Source organism: Bison bison, unplaced genomic scaffold (genome assembly GCF_000754665.1).
Source record: "Bison bison bison isolate TAMUID 2011002044 unplaced genomic scaffold, Bison_UMD1.0 scf7180017864461, whole genome shotgun sequence".
In the NCBI taxonomy this organism is placed as follows: domain Eukaryota; kingdom Metazoa; phylum Chordata; class Mammalia; order Artiodactyla; family Bovidae; genus Bison; species Bison bison.
The window spans coordinates 20194556-20213178 of NW_011495023.1; the positions used below are offsets into that span (position 1 = coordinate 20194556).

Sequence of the window (18623 nt, forward strand, 5' to 3'; positions counted from 1 at the left end):
GACATCATGGAAGGAGGGCCTGCCTTCAAAGAGTCAGCCCCTGTTCCGAGGGGAGATGCACCCCTCTTCTGGGCTGATGATGTTTGTTATCAAGGTCGAGGCCTCACGAAAAACAAGAGCGCCATGACCTCCTTCCCACTCATGGTCCATAGATTTTCCTGTTTATTGTTCTGGCTTACAAATAATGATGAACTCTAGTTTACCAAGATGTTGCCCCAGCATATTGCTTATAAGGTGACTAATATTAAGAACTGGAGCATCACACCTGCACCCCATCTGAGCCAAGAACATATCCATTTATTAGTGTAATTTAGAAATGGCATCCACGGATGGATTTTTCCCGGTCCCTAGACCTCCCCCAAAGTGGGCACATGTGTGTTTTTGCAAAGGAAGAGTAGTGTGTTTCATAATATTTTAAACCGGGTCCTCAGTTGAGAAAACCAAAAGGTTAAGAATCATAGACATTTATTGCACTCTTCTGAGCAACTCTGCCTGCCTGGGCCCTAGGTTTAACAGTGAATTTTCCAAGTCCGCTAGGCATACAGCCTTTTCTCAGTCCTCCAAGCTAGGAATTTAGTGGGTGACTCAGTAGTCAGGCTGGGCTACATTCTGCCTGGCCACCACCTCCTCCAGGGTTGGGAAAAAGGCAGGAACAAGAATGCAGCCATCAGTACCAGCTAGCCCTTCAGTCCCAAGGCCCTGCCTGGGCTCCACCCGACCAGCTCTCACATGAGCTGGCAGAAGTCCCTTCCCTGCAGGAGACCCAGACCTTAGCCTGGCTCCCCCATGAACCCCCCTAATTTCTCCCATGAGTCTGCTCAGCTCCCCTTAGTCTTGGGGAGGATGGAAAGTGTGTCAGCTCCTCCCAAGTGGAAAGAGGCTTCATTTTCTCATCTTCTGAGCTGTATGAGCAGAAAGGGACGAGCAAGTGTGGCCCCAGTCTTGTTCTGCTTGTAAGCCTTCTCCCAAACACTCCCCAGAAGCTCCCCTCCCTGCCCCAAGGGCCTTCCAGTGGTATCACTCTGTCCTCAACCCCTGTCTGTGACGCTACTCCAGCTGGGGAGGAGCACTGAATTCTCTTTGAATATAGTCACTTTCCCCAGGAGATGACTTTAAACTGCCCGGATGCTTTGTCCCCCAAAATAAAAGACCCACTCAAGGAGCCTACAGACAAACAAGATAAATGAGTCTTCTCCTGGTTTATAAACAATCTTAATGAAAACCCTGTCTCTCACAAACATTGAAGATGAGGACTTTCTCTGTAAAATCCTTTAAAACTCAGCTGATCAACCTCCCCACTTGGGGTAATCACTGATGTAGCAGTTGTCTTGTTCACTGTGTTCCAGAATCTCTTGGTGGATTGTAGATGTAGAGAACGTAACATTTTCTCTTTAATGGCTGTCCCTCTAGGCAAACTTTAGCTGAACTTGTTTCATTTTTCCTCTTTAGGAATGCCACCCTTTTTTCCTGAAGGGAAAATAATTTGTTGATGAAGTGGCCCTGCGCTTTCTGAGCCAATCTCATTTTAACAAATCCCACCATTGCATTGAAAATGGTGGTGGTATTGGCTTGTCACTTTAAATATCTCTTTATTAGAATAGCTGCAAAGTTGACTCTCTAAACAGTTGACTTGCTTGTATCTTATGGACACTGTAACTATAACTGATTGTGTTTCCCTTTTTGCATAGGCTACTAGGAAGCTCAGATAAAAATGTGTGGCAAAATAAATACATGAGTGCTAAGCTTATTCTTGCCTTCATCTAAATCATCTTCAGAACAAGGCAGACTTTAAGTAAAAGAAACAGAAGATCTTCTGCTCTGTGTTGTTTTGAGTTTAAAGCAATGGGGCTTCTTTACTCATTCCTCACTCTCTTCCCCTCCAGGCAACCACAGATTTATATGGCAACTGCACCCTGAGGCATTCTGGGACATCCGCGGCTGCTCCCGAAGCAGCCGGAGTGTTCGCACTGGCTTTAGAGGCTAAGTATGTTTCCAGCTTGGGACCAAGGGCCAACTCTTCAGGGTGAACTAACACAAGTCTCCCAACCCAACACCTCCAGTGTCCATGGAGGCAAAAGTGGGTGGGAGAGTCAGTAAAAAGTCAGGGCCAATGAACTCTGCTGGGTGTTGCTAATGATACACACACACACACACACACACACACACACACACCCCACAAAACTACATCCCTAGAGAGCACAAGAGTCCAACACCCAATCACACATGGGGTCACAGAGATATTTTCTTTCATCTGTGGATTTCATGGCTGTTTCACTCTAATAATACTCCCAATCAGGTAAATGAAAGATCATTGCCAAGCTGGTTATCTAGCAAGGTTTTCAGAACATGTCATGGAAACAAGATGCTCTTGCTCCAAATTTGTTAACTTATATGGTGAACTCACTTTAATACTGAGACAATGTGGGCAAAGTCACACAATGTAGTCCAAGAAATGGGCTTTGCTACTACCTTCCAGCTACCGGTGAGAGACCCCCACCCTCTCTGTTCTCACCATCCCACGGAGAAGCCACACATCACTGCTGCTGGACCCACCTTGGATTTGAGCACCAGCAGAGGTCCCTGCCCACCTGCTCCCCTGTCTTAGTGCAAACCAGAGACTTGCCTTTGGTTTGAGCAATGATTTGTGGCTTCAGGCAACATCCATGTGGTGTAAGTGCACATGCCCACTGTGCAAGGAATTATCTGAGAACACAGAACCAGAAACTTGTAAGAAGTTGGATTCTGGCTCCTGGGGAAGGGAAGTTGAGTTCCCATCCCTGTCAGCTGTTGCTAGGCAACCAGAGCTTCTAGCGTCAATCTTCAGGCAGCCTGCTTGACTCTCCAGCGATTCAGTGCATTTTCTGACTTGCAAAGGAGGTAAGAGCTGATTCCTAGAATAGGAAAGGACTTCAAAAGATTATCTAGTCCAACCCCTATGCCTTCAAGCAGAAAAAGGCATCGTTATCCTCCTTTTACAAATTGGGCCCCAGATTGGGGATGACTTCTGTCTTTGGGCCAAGCCAAACTTTGATTCTGTTAACAAAACTCAGGTGGAAAATTTAAGAAAGAAGAAACGGACACTCTCTTCCTATTAAGTACCAAGACAAAAAAAACCTTACATATTATGTGCATTTCCTAAAAATGAAAATCTTCTTCTCAGGGCCTGTCAGGTCCTAAAGTCTGAGCTGGTCTCGCTCACTCTGATTGGGAGCAGACAAGCAGAGGGAGGCTGGTCCTGCCACAGAGTCTCACAGAGGACAGGGAATAAGGAGTTTCTTGTCTCCCCTTAAATCGAAGAGGAAAGAACTCACCTTAAAGTCTCCCTGGATTCTGACAAGCAAAAAAGTCACTTGCTCAGGCATATATGCCAACAGCTTAGCCTACTAGTCTTCTCTGTCCATGGGATTCTCCAGGCAAGAATACTGGAGTGAGTTGCCATGCCCTCCTCCTCCAGGGGATCTTCCCAACCTAGGGATCAAACCCACGTCTCTTATGTCTCCTGCATTGGCAGCAGAGTTCTTTACCACTGAGCTACCTAAGAATCCTATATGCCAACAAAGTGACACCTAGATCCATCAAAGTGCTTGAGCAGGCTTCTGGAACTTTCAACAGATTTGTGGGCTCTGCAACAATTATTCCTCATTCTTTACCATGCTTGCAGCTTTCCTCACAGAAAAGAATGCAGTCACTGCTTAGGCATACTTCATTTTGGAGCAGTGGTCATCAACTGAGCACTCTCTTGCCATAAACAGGGGGGGGGGGGAAACGATACCAGGTAGTAGGTGGTTCAAACCCATCTAGGAAGCCAGTCCTCAGATTTCTCAGGACACCAGCCACCTGGGTTGGAAACCCTGAGATTAGAATTTGGTGCGATTCATTAAGAATGGGCTCCCAGCAGAGACCATTGGGAAAGAGAGGAAGTAGGTTAGAGATGGAAAAGGATCTCAGCAAGGATGCTTTTCCAAAGGTTCTGGCCTCAGCCTGACTCCAGGAGGAGTTCTGGAATGTAAATCTTGCCTCAGAGTTTATTCCAAATCAAGGCAAGGGAGTGGGCTGCATAAGCCCTTCCTGGGGTGGTAAAGTCCAAGACTTTTCAGTGGGCAAAAGGGCTCTAATATTCATTGGAAGAATGAAGCTGAAGCTCCAATACTTTGGCCACCTGATGTGAAGAGCTGACTCATTGAAAAATATCCTGATGCTGGAAAAGATTGAGGGCAGGAGGAGAAGGGGTCAACAGAGAATGAGATGGTTGGATGGAATCATGGACTCAATGGACAAGAGTTTGAGCAAACTCCCGGAGATGGTGAAGGATAGGGAAGCTTGACGTGCTGCAGTCCATGGAGTTGCAAAGAGTCAGAAACTGCTGAGCGACTGAACAACAAAGCCAGGAGTTAAAACCTCTGATCAGCATGAAATAACCCCGGGAGAGAGCCCAGAGGAAGGAGGCCAGAAGGCTCTCTTTGTGAACACTTCCTGCAGCTCACCTCTCTTTGTGTTCAGACGAGGCACGTGGGAGTCCTTGGGGACATATGTGGCAGCAGTCAGGGCTGTTTCCTGCTCAGAGGGCCAACGGGAAAGCTTTTCCAAAACAACCTGAATTCAGTAAACAAATTATCCTGTCTAAAACATCTGCCCATCAGGACCATGAAAGAGGGAGAAGGACCATCTCTGTGGCTCCAGGGGACAAAGGGAACCCAGTCCTCTGTCCTGACCAGTCATCACCTTGTTGTTTAATCTCATAAAATGCTTTTCTGCCAAATGCTTGAAAATACCTTCTTGATTCCCCAGAGATCATTGCTCACATTTCCCAGGGAGTCCAATATTAGTTTTGCAGGATATCTCTAGTGGGGGTTAGGTAGCACTATTGGTAAAGAACCCGCCTGCCAGTGCAGGAGATGTAAGAGATGCAGGTTCGATCCCGGGGTCAGGAAGATCCCCTGGAGAAGGAAACGGCAACCCAGTCCAGTATTCTTGCCTGGAGAATCCCTTGGATAGAGGAGTCTGGAGGGCTGCAGTCTACAGGGTCGCAAAGAGTTGGACAAAACTGAAGTGACTTAGCACACACACAGAGCTATCTTCCCATATGTGGGGTTCTCTCCATGACTCCAGACTTACTGTGGGGTTCTGAGGGGATCATAAGAAGGCAAACTTATGGCCCAGGAGAACCATCCATAGTAAAGCAGCCCACATTCTGGGCTAGGGCAGTGTTTCCAAAAGTGACCTTCCAAGGAATGATTTTGTCATGTAAGCCCCATCAAAGTATAACAAACACAGAGACAAGTGCACACATGTTAGGGAAAGCTCAGAGACTTCTTATAAAGCTAGCACATCCGTGTAGTATTGGTGTTAGTCACTCAGACGTGTCTGACTCTTTGAGACCCAGTGGACTGTAGCCCACCAGGCTCCTCCGTCCACGGGATTCTCCAGGCAAGAATACTAGAGTGGGTAGCCATTTCCTTCTCCAGGGAATCTTCTCCACCCAGGGATCAAACCCATATCTCCTGTATTGCAGGTGGATTCTTTACCATCTGAGCCACCAGGGAAGCCTTACACATCCATGTAAGCAGCACCCAAAAGGAAACAGACAATCACCTGAGTATCAGTATGAGCATTTTGGTTCAACATTATGTCTGAGAGATTCCTCCATACTGCTGTTGAATATTACTTCCTTCCAGTCCCACACATCTTAATTCCTTCTCTGGGTGATGTTTCTGAAGATCAGCTTAAGCACCTCTGCCTTCATATCTGTTCCTCAGATAAAGTTCTGATGTTCTAACATGTGGTTCTCTCCTGCCTCAGTCCCTGGCTCTCCCTCCCTGAAACTCGGGGCTCCTGACCTCCTGTACTTTTTAAAGTTTATCACCTGAGTAATGCTTGCCTTCTCCCACCTCTGGATCCTTCAAGCCTTTGGCAGATGTATGGACAGGTCCATGGAAGCAACAACTCTGGGTCCTGTCTGACGCCATCGTTGTGTTCATGCTGTCCACACGTGCAGCCGAGGCTGTGAACCACCATCTCAGACCCGTGTTATCAAACCCCATGTACAGAAGCATCACCTGGGCACTGTCCTAAGTGTGCATCCTCAGGCCTGCAGCCTCCAGGAGGTCCGATGCCGGAGACCTGAGGTTGAGACCAGGAATCCGTGTTTGTCACAGGTTCCCACATGGTTCCAGAGCTGGTCCACGTTCTGTGAGATGCTCTCCTTGGGATAACTCTGGGACCCCATTGTTGGCTCCCTCGGCATGACAGGGAGGGAGCTCAGCTCCCCCCTTTTTAAATATTGAGCTGTCTGTCTATCTGCCCCCCAGACTATAGGCTCTGAGACCTTTCCACAGCCTGCTCATAACCAGTGCAGAGCCTGGACATGATACACACTCAACAGATGCTCATAGAATCACTTCAGTGTGCAGTGCTTTTCCGTAGGTCTGTCTTACTTTTCCAACTCTTATATAACTATTTAAAAGCGTGCCCTACTCCTTGCCTGTAACACTGAACACAGTGACTTCCATACTGCAGGTGGTCTGTATGTTTATTTTGTATTAGTTAATAAGTGTCACCTACAACCCTTGAGCTTCCGTAGTAGGATTAAAGCTTGAAGCAGGTTGTGAGATCCCTGTTTTACACAATGGGGCTTCCCTGGTGGCTCAGACAGTAAATAATCTGCCTGCAATGCAGGAGACCCGGGTTCAATCCCTGGATCAGGAAGATCCCCCTGAAGAAGGGAATACCAGCCCATTCCAGTATTCTTGCCTGGAGAATTCCATGGACAGAGGAGCCTGGCAAGCTACAGTCCATGGGGTCCCAAAGAGTTGGACACAACTAAACTACTGACACTAACACACTGTCTTCTGTCAGGTCTTCCAGGTGGTGCTAGTGACAAAGAGCCCACCTGCCAATGCAGGAAACACAAGAGACGTGAGTTTGATCCCTGGGTTGGGAAGATCCCCTGGAGAAGGGCATGGCAACCCACTCCAGTATTCTTGCCTGGAGAATCCCATGGAGAGGAGCCTGGGGTCACAAAGAGTCAGACACGACTCAAGCAACTTAGCATATATGCACATCTTCTGTCAATTCAGAAGTTGCTCAGAATGTAAAAATAGGAGGGACTCAGTGTTACTTTTCAGGCATAGGCAAATGGTTGTTCAACCGGTGTCACAAATTCTGACACTGGAGTATGGGCCTTGCTCTGATTTAGTTTAGAAATGAGAACATCCTTGTTCTAACACATTCTTTCTCTCTCATGTGCCCCATGAGAGTAAATCCATGCAGAAAGGTCTAATGGGGTCCCTCAGGAAGCATATCACATTATTGTGGCAGAACCCCTTGCAAAGGTGAGAGCTACTCCACCTGCCAGCCAGCCCTCTGATTACCCTGAAGATAGCAGTTTATCAACACATTTGGGTTATCAACACTGTTTGGGTTTATCAACACTTTTGGGTTAAATGAATTCAGAATCCTGTTCCACCAAAGCACTGAGCTTTCAGCCACAATCAACATCAGGGAATTTCACGTTGTTCACCTAGTCCACGTGTCCAGGGGACCGTATGTCCAAAATAAATATGTTCTTAAATTTCTCAAATAAGCATTGACTTTCCTTGAAACTTTCTCCTTAAAACCTGAAAGTCTACATTTCAAGAGTGTATGAATCACAAGTGTCTTCTGACTCTGATTCAAAGTTTTGAACCAATGAAACCTGCCCATGATGAGATTTTATCAAATGAGTGATGTTCTTTGAATCATTTGATTCTGAGGAGAACTGTAGTACAAGGTTTTTCCAACATTGTTGACCATGACTCTTAGTGAGAAATACATTTTGCATTCCAACCCAACACATCACACACATACACACACACACACTTTCCCCAATTACAGTCACACTGTCATTCTCTTTTGTTCTCTTCCACTCATGACAGCTTCATTCATAAAGAACCTGGTTCTCAACCTCAGCTGTCTCCTGGAATGCCCCAAGAAGTGTTAACAATTTCCCAAGCCTGAGTCCCCCTCCCAGAAATTCTTATTTACTTAGTCTAAGATGTGGCTGGAGCGGTTTGGTCTTAAATGTCCCACAAATGATTTTACTGCGCAACCCAGATACACAGCCCATGCAGTCAGTCTACCTTCTGGCCCACAAACAGGTCGTGGCTGACATTTTGAAAAACACAGACAGTGAGTAATAGTAGACACTAATTTCCAAAGACACTTCTGCAAGCCAACTTGTTTATTTGCTGAATGACGAGTGTGCCGAGGAGGGCCATCCTAGGCCTTGGGGAGACAGATATTGTGGCTGTTGTCTCTGCTCTTGAAGAACTGGCAGCCCATGTTCCCAAATGGAATGCTTGCAAGTAGCCAACACTCAGGTCCAAAAACAAAGCTCAGCTAGCACCCAGAAGCCCCTTGTGTCCCTTCCAAACACCACCTGTGCAAGACCCACCATTAATCTGACTTCTGACAGCACACATTCGTTGCGCCTCTTTCTCTTCTTTAAGTGACTGTAATCGTATAGTTTGTTCTCCTCTGTGTCTGACTTCTTTGGGTCGGCATTCTCTTCATCCCCGTTATTCTGAGTAGCTATAGTTCATTCTCACTGCAGTGCAGTGTTCCATGTCCAATAAATATGTCTCATTTGGCTTATTCACTTTACTGTGGATGGGCATTTGGGGGCTTCATAGTTTGGGCGTATGGACATTTCCAGTACATGTATGTCTGGTGAATATATACACACGTTTCTGTTGGCTACACACCTAGAGATGGAACTTCTGGGCCACAGCTTAAGCATGTGGGCAACATTAAAAGATAGAGTCAAACTGTTTTCCAAAGTATTTGCAATAATTTACACTCTCATCTGCAAAATACTCAGTTGTCCCTCATCTTTGTCAACACTTGGTACTATCAGCCTTTTTCATTTTAGCCATCCCGGAGTGTGTCCGCTTTTGCATTTGAAATATATTTAATTAGGAAAAGCAAGACTTTTAATTGATGTACAGCTATACCTATATTATAAATAATGCATGGATAATCCTCCCTTGACTTGGGGGTTCACAGATGTTCCAAAATCTTACTGGAGGTCTACATGGTATCTTAGTCATTGTGTCCCTTTTTTCTTCTCTTCACCCCTGTCCCATGCCCTTGTCCTTGAATTCCCTGCCTCCGGTCCACAGCCTGGGTCTGACCTGGAGAGACATGCAGCATCTGACTGTGCTCACCTCCAAGCGGAACCAGCTTCACGACGAGGTCCATCAGTGGCGGAGGAATGGGGTCGGCCTGGAGTTTAATCACCTCTTTGGCTACGGAGTCCTAGACGCAGGTGCCATGGTGAAGATGGCCAAGGACTGGAAGACGGTGCCCGAGAGGTTCCACTGCGTGGGCGGCTCCGTGCAGAACCCAGAGTAAGTGGGGGCAGCAAGCTCTGCCGCTACTCGTGGAAAATACCCTAAAGACACTAGCACCGTGCTGGCGACCGTGTCAGATGCCCTCTTTCTGTCCTCCCAAGATGCACTGGGTTTGATTCGGGGACAGCCAGCTTCCAGGCAGAGCTGTAGCATTGGGCAGTTTCAGAGTATCCAGTCTCCAGAGTCCTAGGGCCTGGAACTTCCATTCCTTATTGCCAAGAGGGAGAGATTTACAAAGAGGGACTTTGCTAAGGGGGAGCCCTTCAGCACGTGTGCCTTTGTAGACTCTGGGCCACAGCAGGTGGGGGCCGTGGGCAGTGTGACGAGAGCAGGATGTAGTCAGCTGCGTCTTGGCTTACATTCCCAATTAGCAGAAAGGTGGTACAACCGCAGTATTGAGGAGAATGAGCACTGGGGCGCCGCTTAGTCATGGTTTGTGTTGACATCAGACCTTGTTCTCCACGATGGTCCCGGACAGGAAGACTGGGTTTCTGTTGATCCTCATGCTCTGTGCTTTTGCGGGGAGTGGGGTGGGAAATGGAGAGCGTATGCCAGGATGAATGACGGTCTCCCTCCCAGGTCCAAGTGCACTGAGCACTCTGTCCTAATTCAGATACTTTCTGGAATTTGGAGCCAGAGGCAACACTGGAAATAGGCCATCTGATGCCCTCATGTTAGTTAAGGAATCTGAGGCCCTGAAGTGTGACCATCCCAGAGACTCACAACCAGCTGGGAGCTTACCCAGTGTTAGCAGCATTATATATTTTTTTTTAATCTGGAAAAGTCTTTTATTATGTTTCAGCTGTTCAGGTTAAATTCATGTCACTATATATATAGATGTTCTTGCCTATATGGTTCTTACAGGGTTTTATACAAATTCATCAAGAATTTACCTTTCCCAAGTGATCTGTTGAGACAGTTTTATTCTCAGCAAAATACACATGTACACATATACTATGACAGCAATTTTAAACTTTAAAATATATAGAAATTTCTTACGGGAAAAAAAAAGGGGACTTCTCTGGTCATCCAGTGGTTAGAACTTGGCGCTTCTGCTGCAGGGAACCCAGTTTTGATCCCTGGTTGGGGAATTAAGATCCCACAAGCCACCCAGTGTGCCCAAATAATAGAAAAAGAAAGTATATAGAAATGTGTTGGTTTGTGTGGTAAAATACATCTCTCAAGGCCCCACTCCTCAGAGGTTCTGATTTCTGAGATTTTAGATAAGGTCCAGAAGACTGAATTTTGTGGGTGGTCTCAGAAGCATTATTTAATGAAAGGAAACTTGAGAGCTCTTTTTTATAAAATTTATTTAATTGGAGAATATATCCTGTACAATGTTGTGTGGGTTTCTGCCATACAACAAGGCAAGTCAGTCATGAAAAGTGAAAGTGTTAGTCGCTCAGTCATGTCAGACTCTTTGAGACCCCATGGACTATAGACTGCCAGGCTCCTCTGTCCATGGGGATTCTCCAGGCAAGAATACTGGAGTGGGTTGCCATTCCCTTCACCAAGGAATCAAACCCACAGTTCCTGCACTGCAGGCAGGTTCTTTACCATCTGAGCCACCAGGGAAGCCCCAAGTCAGTCATAACTATATGTGTATATCCCCTCCCTTGAGAGCACTTTCAGCATGAACTCAGTTGGGTTTCCCGAGACAGGAGCCTAGCCTGTCCCATTTGCTGGTGTGTCCTCAGGGCCTAGAACAGCGCCTGGAATTTAGCAGTCATGGGATCAATATTTGTGGAATGAAAGACTATTCAGCCAGCTTCACCTGGGCACAAGGAAGGCATCTAAACAGTGGTGATAGGCAATAGGGCGGTCAGACCAGCCAGGGAAATTTGGGGTGGGGGAGGTCAGGCCTTGTTGGAAGGGCTCTGGTCTCCTGGGTGCCCTCTGCCCCCTCACCCACCCCTTTCCACCTGAACTTGATCTCAGGTGCTGATGAGCAAGGTCTGGGGCAGATGCCATGCTGGAAGAACTCAGAGGCTGGGCAGCGAGGTTCCAGGGGCAGCACCCAGACCAGCTGGGTCTCTGGCAGAAGCAGCCCTCACTGTCAGGAATCAAGCTTCTCTGGGGCCAGCCGCAGGGCTCCATGACCCCCCGGCAGCGGCCAAGTCTATGCGGGGCTGCTCGGAAACGGGCTGGGAGCCGCTGAGTGGCGACTGTCGGGTTTATGAGTCTCCTCAGTGCTCATCTTCCCAGAGAAGCGGTCAACTCGAAAAGCAGTTTTCTAAAGAGACTTGATCAGGAGAATCCATGAAGGATGCTTGCCTAAAATAAGAGGGAAAAACAGACCTGGCTGTGAGGCACCTGCGCTGGACCATCCAAGTCAGTGAGCAGAGGCACCTGGCCCACCACCCCCCGCCCCGACAGCGCATTCCCCGAGCATCCTGTCTGGCTCAGCCCCCACCCTCCCCTGCCCACTCAGCTTCTTGAGCAAAGTGTTAGTTGCTCAGTGGTGTGGGACTCTTTGCAACCCAATGGACTGTAGCCCACCAGGTTCCTCTGTCCATGGGGATTCTCCAGACAAGAATGCTGGAGTGGGTTGCCATTCCCTTTTCCAAAGGATCTTTCCCACCCAGGGATTGAACCCGGGTCTCCTGCATTGCAGGCAGATTCTTTATTATCTGAACCACCAGGGAAGCCCCTGAAGGTCATGACAAACTCTGAATTTTAAGTGAATTTGGAAATCAATGTTAACACTTGACCTGAATAGCAGAAGCAGCTCAATAGAGAGTGGAGGGTATGCTCAACTGCATACCGGTCAGGTGTGGCTGTGACCAGTCACTTCTGAGCTGCAGTCACATTGTTATGCTAGTCATAGCAATCACTTTAGCAATAATTTCTCTTTATCAAAGTACTTAGTGCTGTAAAAGAAAGAGTTCTGAGCTCCCGTCTCACTCTCAGTTGCCCTGGTGGGACTTAGGTGCTGACAGTCGTTTTTGTTTTTGTTTTCTTTGAGAGATGATCTCAGGAGACACAGGTGAGGAGGAGGGGATATAGACAGGGAAAGAGAGCAACCAGTAGAGAGGACACTGAGGATGCACTGACTGGCACCTCGCTGCCCTGGGTAACTAGGCTCAACCCCACTGGGGACACTGAGTTGTCCCCACCAGCAGTGAGGAAAGCAGGCTATATTGACTCACCTCCTCCTGTCAATCATTGGTTAGGGTTTTCCCTTCCGGATCAAATCCCTGACATTTTGCCGTCAGAGCCCACAGGGGCCTAGGCTGCAAGAGAACCCAGCAGAGACCTGGGAGAAATGGGAAGAGGATCAACTGCATCGGCTGCATCCTACATCCAAATAGATCAGAGACTGCAGGTGACTTTCTCAGGGTCACACAGCTGGTATAATAATTAACCCCAGAGTCCCTGCTCTCCCCACTCCCCAGAGGGGCCTTCAAAACCCTCAGGAATCCCCAGTCAGTCCAGTGATCAAGACTCCGACTTCCAATGCAGGGGGCGTGGGTTCAATCCTTGGTGGGGGAACTAAGGTCCCACATGCCCCAGGATGCAGCCAAAATTTCTTTTAAAAACAACAAAAAACCCTGGGATAGTGTCCCCACCCCTCACTGTGTCTCCTCACCACTCTGCCCTCAGGAAGATTCCGACCACGGGCAAGCTGGTGCTGACGCTCACGACCGACGCATGCGAGGGGAAGGAAAACTTCGTCCGCTACCTGGAGCATGTCCAAGCGGTTGTCACGGTCAACGCAACCAGGAGAGGGGACCTGAACATCAACATGACGTCCCCCATGGGCACCAAGTCCATCCTGCTGAGCCGGCGCCCCCGGGATGACGATGCCAAGGTGGGCTTCGACAAGTGGCCTTTCATGACCACCCATACTTGGGGGGAGGACGCCAGGGGCACCTGGATCCTGGAGCTGGGCTTCGTGGGGAGTGCACCCCAGAAGGGGGTGCTGAAGGAGTGGACACTGATGCTGCACGGCACGCAGAGTGCCCCCTACATTGACCAGGTGGTGCGGGATTACCAGTCCAAGCTGGCCATGTCCAAGAAGGAGGAGCTGGAGGAAGAGCTGGACGAGGCCGTGCAGAGAAGCCTGAAGAGCATCCTTGGCAAGGACTAGCACCTGGCCCCCCTCCCCCCACCCCTGCCGCCCCCTCCAGGAACCTAGCAGTGACCCTCCCCCTACACCAGCGATGCCCACGTCTAGATCTGAAGCTTCGCTCACTGTCAGTGATTCTTTTCATTCCCATGGAAGCAACCTTTTCTATTCTGTGCCCCAAATACAATGCTCCCACCCATACCTCTGTCCTGTTTGTGACTTCAAGGTCTTCATTTCTATCCTTCAGATAGGTGATATCGTGCCAACCAACCCAGGACAGCTCTCCCCCTCCATTTCTTTCATAGAAGAGAAGAGAAAGCATTTAAATAAGCCAGCCCTGGGGACTCCAAGGACGTTTTATTCACGAGCTCAAGGGAGGACCCATAATGTAAAAGGAGGAGCCAGGTTTACGGGAGGTGAGCTCTGAGTCTCTTAAAGCTCAGATGCTGTAAATCCTTTGGGGAAAGATGTGTTGACTTTTAGCAAGATTTTCCAGGGATGTAAATGAAGGTGGCGCGAATCGAAAGGTCCCCTAGTTACCAGATGGGGAGGAGAGAGTCCAAAAGCATGAACGCAGGAAATCTTACCCCCACGGTCAGCACTGTAGCTTGTCTGGCTCGCCAGTGTAGTAGGCGTAAGAGCTCAGAGGCCTGGCTGCCTTTTCATCAGCCTCTGCTCTGAGCTATGGTAAACTCTGGGAGATGCCCCCTTCACTCTCCGTGTGCCTAGTCTTTCTCCAGCCCCAGTTTTCTGGGGCTCCTCCCATAGTTATGCCAAAAAAAAAGGAAGGCAGGATGGAGACACATCTAGGAAAGAGTAGCTTAGTAGTTCTTAGCACAGGGATGTTCCTTTCTGTTGCTGCTCTGGGGCTTCTTAATCTGATGAAGGGGAGAGAAGGTGAGCATTTTCTAGAGCTTTCCACACACGATTGGAGGAAAACAGCTTCTACAATTGATGAGTTGGGGAAATGGCCTCTGTTCTGGAAGAGGAGTGTGAAGCCAAGGGGTCAGGTTTGGAGAGGTGGGCAGCCACTTCACAGGAACCCCCATTTGTATGGAGCTCCTTCCCACTGAAGGGGGAAAAGCCAGCTCATCTCCCTGTAACTTGAGACCCGAAGGAGGCAGAAGCCCTTCGCACAGAAACCACTATAGTCAGCTACAGTTGTGGCAGCCAAGCAGTCCAGGAGGGGCTTTAACCTGCAACCCAAAGGTAACATGCCCCCTTCCCCCAGTCACCCCCAGAGACAGCATCTCATCACCAAGTAGAAAGGCTTTCCGAGAGGCTGTCACTTTGTTCTCCTGCCCAAGGAATAGCTCACCAGTTCCCCCCCAACCCCCCAGAACTGATGTGTTGGTTTGATTTGATTCCCAAGAACTGATCCACCCCTTCTGGCTACATTTCTCCCTTTCCGTGGGAGTAGCCTGGAGTTCCTCATCTCTAAGTTGGCAACACAGAGCAGGAGGGCCCTTCCTTGAAGGTGGGAAAGCCTGGAAAACCCAGGTTCTTTCTCTTTTCTCCCATGTTGGCATGGATTTCTACCTTCTCTAACACCATATGATCTTCTCTATAGAATGCTTTATGATGTAATAATATTTATGATTTTTAAAAGAAATTTATTACATGTTGCAAAGGTCTTTTTAAACCAGTTTAGACTTAAAGCAAAAATAAATGGAAATCATCAAAATTTCATTTCTCATTAACAGTCTGAAAATAAACCAAAGGACATTAAGTGTGCATGTATGTTTAACTGCACACAGAAATATATATACATATGTAGACTAATACACGTGTGTATATATGTGTATATATCTTTATATACACTTGTATAACTCTATATACACACATATACCTAAAATGTGTGTATGTGTATTTACTGAAGAAACAGATACCACATTCATTTCTAAAAGCATATTCAGAGGATATCAAAATGATTCTGGCTGAAGAAAAAGGCCAGTGGAAATTCAGGTGAAATGTTCATGAATTCCCATTACTTCACCTCTGTAATTTTGCACCTTTCTGTATAAACTTTAAGTATCTTATATAGCAGCACAGATACAAAATAGTTGTCCATATTTTCACAGTTGTGGTGTAATTTATGAAATTAGAGAGTAACTTATCAGCTTCTTAATAGAAATGGCAAGTTTTGATATGAGTATACAATACATAAAATATATATAGTGCTATTTAAAAATATTTGGTCTCTTTCATTTTTTGCATCAGTATTAACACTAAAATATGTTCAGCTAGTGAGGTTTTTATGATATCCTGATTCTAATGCAAGAGATAGTTATTTATAGTCATTTATTTTAAAAAAGAAAATAAGTGAATAATAATCACGTTAATATTGTTATTCCCTGTGACAACATTTTATAAGTAAACTTAAAAATACATGATGTAAATTAGGAGATTCAACAATAAAACATTACCTTCCAGAAATTATGTGGGATGTGATATGTATTACATAAAAACACTTCCATCCATTCTGGGAGAGAAAATTAAAAGTTGCCAGAGAAAGAGCTAGAAAGCTTGCTTTCATAAATATGCACGAAAGATTTAAAATTAGCAAATAAATCATACACAAATTATGATCTACAGCAGCATTTTTTAGACTCAGGTTATACCACATTGGCAGTTGTCATATAAATTTAGGACGTTAAAACCAGCATTTTGGAGTAGAATAGGCTAGCATAACAACAGATCATGCATATTAATGATAACAATTGTTTCCTGACTTTTTTTTTTCCAGAAATGTGTGTGTGTGTGTGTGTGTGTGTGTGTGTCTGAGTGTATTTGTAATACATTTCTTATTGGAGTCATGGCCAAAGATCTTTCAGAACACTCTTCTAGAATACATTCACCAAGGTAGACCAGTTCTACTGTAGTGAAACAGCCCCCAGATCTCAGAGGTTTCACACAACAAAGGTGTGTTTATCATTTACACAAATTTCATGGAGGATCTGGGTAACTCCCCAAGACCATTTGCCACGCAGTGGCTCAGAGATTCAGGCTGCTCCAACCTTCACCCTTAGGTTTGTCATAACAGCACGAGGCTGTGACGGTCAGTAGGCGAGAGAAAGAACCCATGAAGACTCACCCTCTTCTGCGTTCAGTACGAAGGAGACACACAAGTCATTTGACATAGTGTGCGCTCGCCAGTCCTGGTCAATGACGCTGCTACACAGGAAGCGACCGAGAGATAACAGGACAACCAGTAGAATCCTCAGTGAGCACCGGGGTCTCTACCATGGAGAGGACTTGATAATCCCTTAAAACATACTCTTACATATTGATTTACATGGCAAACTGTTCATGAAAAGTCTCTCAAACTGGCTCCACCCATGTGACCACACACTATTCTAGCAAATCTGGAGAGTTATTCATAAAAATACAAATATCTTACATTTACCATATTTGTTGTAAAAACAATTTTCAGTTTTGTCCTGTGATCCACTACTTACAAAACCCAACTAGTAAAATCTTAAAAAAGCCTGTGGCTGAAAACACATACTGAAAGGCATAAGATCCAATCTGATCTTATGACAGAATGAATGCTGCTTTTCAACACTTAGGTCCAAAGAATGATTTCCCAAAGATAAAATTTAAAAACTGATCATTCTTGGGACTACCCTGGTGATTCAGTGGTTAAGGCTTCACCTTCCAGTGCGGGGGTTGAAGGTTCGATCTCCTGGTTGGGGAGCTAAGACCCCACATGACTCAGGGCCAAAAAACCAAAACATACAACAGAAGTGACATTGTAACAGATTCAGTAAAGACTTTAAAAATAGTCACATCAAAAACTATTTTTTAAAAAACTGATAATTCTTACAGACTCACTACCATGCATCATTATTGTCGTCACTTATAAATTACGAAGAGCGGTTTTCATGAGAGCGATGCCTTCATGGATTGGCATCACCTGAGAACCACACGTTACAAAACCTTTAGGAAACACAATCAAGCATTTCCTATTTAGAGATAAAAGTGCATTAGGAGGATTGGTGAACTTATAGCCAGGGTAAGTTTTTTGGATGCAAAGAGTCTAATTTGATAGAAATTTCTAGAACTCAGAATGCCAAGATTAGAGACACTGGCTGTAGGAGAGGACAAGGGGATTGAAAAACACTGGGAGTTTGCCGTAAACACAAGCACAGGCTGGGTCTTGGGCCAGCGAAGGTGATTTGATTGTAGCTGCCATGTGGTCTTCTGTCAAAGAAGGACAGAGTTGCGGTGGGGCGGCGGGGGCGTGGTGGGCATGCAGCACATGGGAGCTTAGGAAATGCAGAGTCATGATGGAAGCTGGGGACAGTATCTGAGTGTTCAGTGTAGGGGAACACAGAGGCCGGTATCAAGGGGGATTCTAGCCTCTGAAGAGCTGACGTCAGTTGAGGACCGGGCATGGAGAGGCCCGCCCCAGGTGAGCTCCTGGAAACCCCTCCACCCCCTCCACCTGCCAACGGTGAATCCACGCCCACGCACAGCCTCCCAACACTTTATTCGGCTTCCCAAGGACACTGGCAGCGGGAGAGAGGGTGACCTGCACCTGGACGTCTAGGAAAGAGGCTCCCTCTTTGCTTTACAAATTTATCAACTCCTACTTGAGTTGGTCCGCTAGTCTCTTGGGCATTTCATTGCCAAGAGGCCCTTTCCTTGGGTTCAAGCACCTCTCTGTTGAATTTGGGTTTGAGCTTATAAGGGGCCAGGAATCAAAATCTAACCTGAAGTAAATTTCCCAAGCCAGCCTGCCAGCTTCATTTTTCTTCTAGAACTTAGAAGACACGCACTGTCAATCTGGGGATAGAATAAACAAACTGATGATGGAGAAATGCGCTCGGCCCCAGAGATGAAGACTCTAATATTCAGTCCTGGGCGGTTTGGGATGGGATGGGGGTGATTAGAAATCTCAGCCCACAGGGTTTTACATGCCCAAACAGCCAAATGAGGCTGGGAATTCCTTAGTTCTAAAGTGAACTGTTACCAGTTCCCACCTGGATGGCTTCAGGCCACCCCACCTTCACCATCCCAGCATGGTGGTCTCATGTCATAGTGCCCTGAAAGATGTTCTGGTTCACCCAAGAGGACAGCCACGGGCTCCTCCAAGCTGGATGGAAGACAGAGACTGCAACTTATCTTTTTCTCTTTTGACCCTAAGTCCTGGAACTGGCCAC

At 46.8% G+C, this 18623-nt stretch overlaps 1 protein-coding gene across 2 annotated transcripts in view; it reads left to right on the top strand.

Moving 5' to 3' along the window:
* PCSK2 (proprotein convertase subtilisin/kexin type 2) overlaps positions 1-13659 on the top strand; it is a 239510-nt gene extending 225851 nt beyond the window's left edge. The window contains exons 10-12 of one of the 2 annotated variants that reach the window (XM_010860045.1): positions 1884-1984; positions 9159-9386; positions 12993-13659. In XM_010860045.1, coding sequence (XP_010858347.1) covers positions 1884-1984; positions 9159-9386; positions 12993-13479 — 816 coding nt within the window. In that variant the 3' untranslated portion in view covers positions 13480-13659. The remainder of the gene's footprint in view (positions 1-1883; positions 1985-9158; positions 9387-12992) is intronic. The other variant, XM_010860046.1, reaches the window with a different exon arrangement.
* The last annotated feature ends 4964 nt before the right edge of the window (positions 13660-18623 follow it).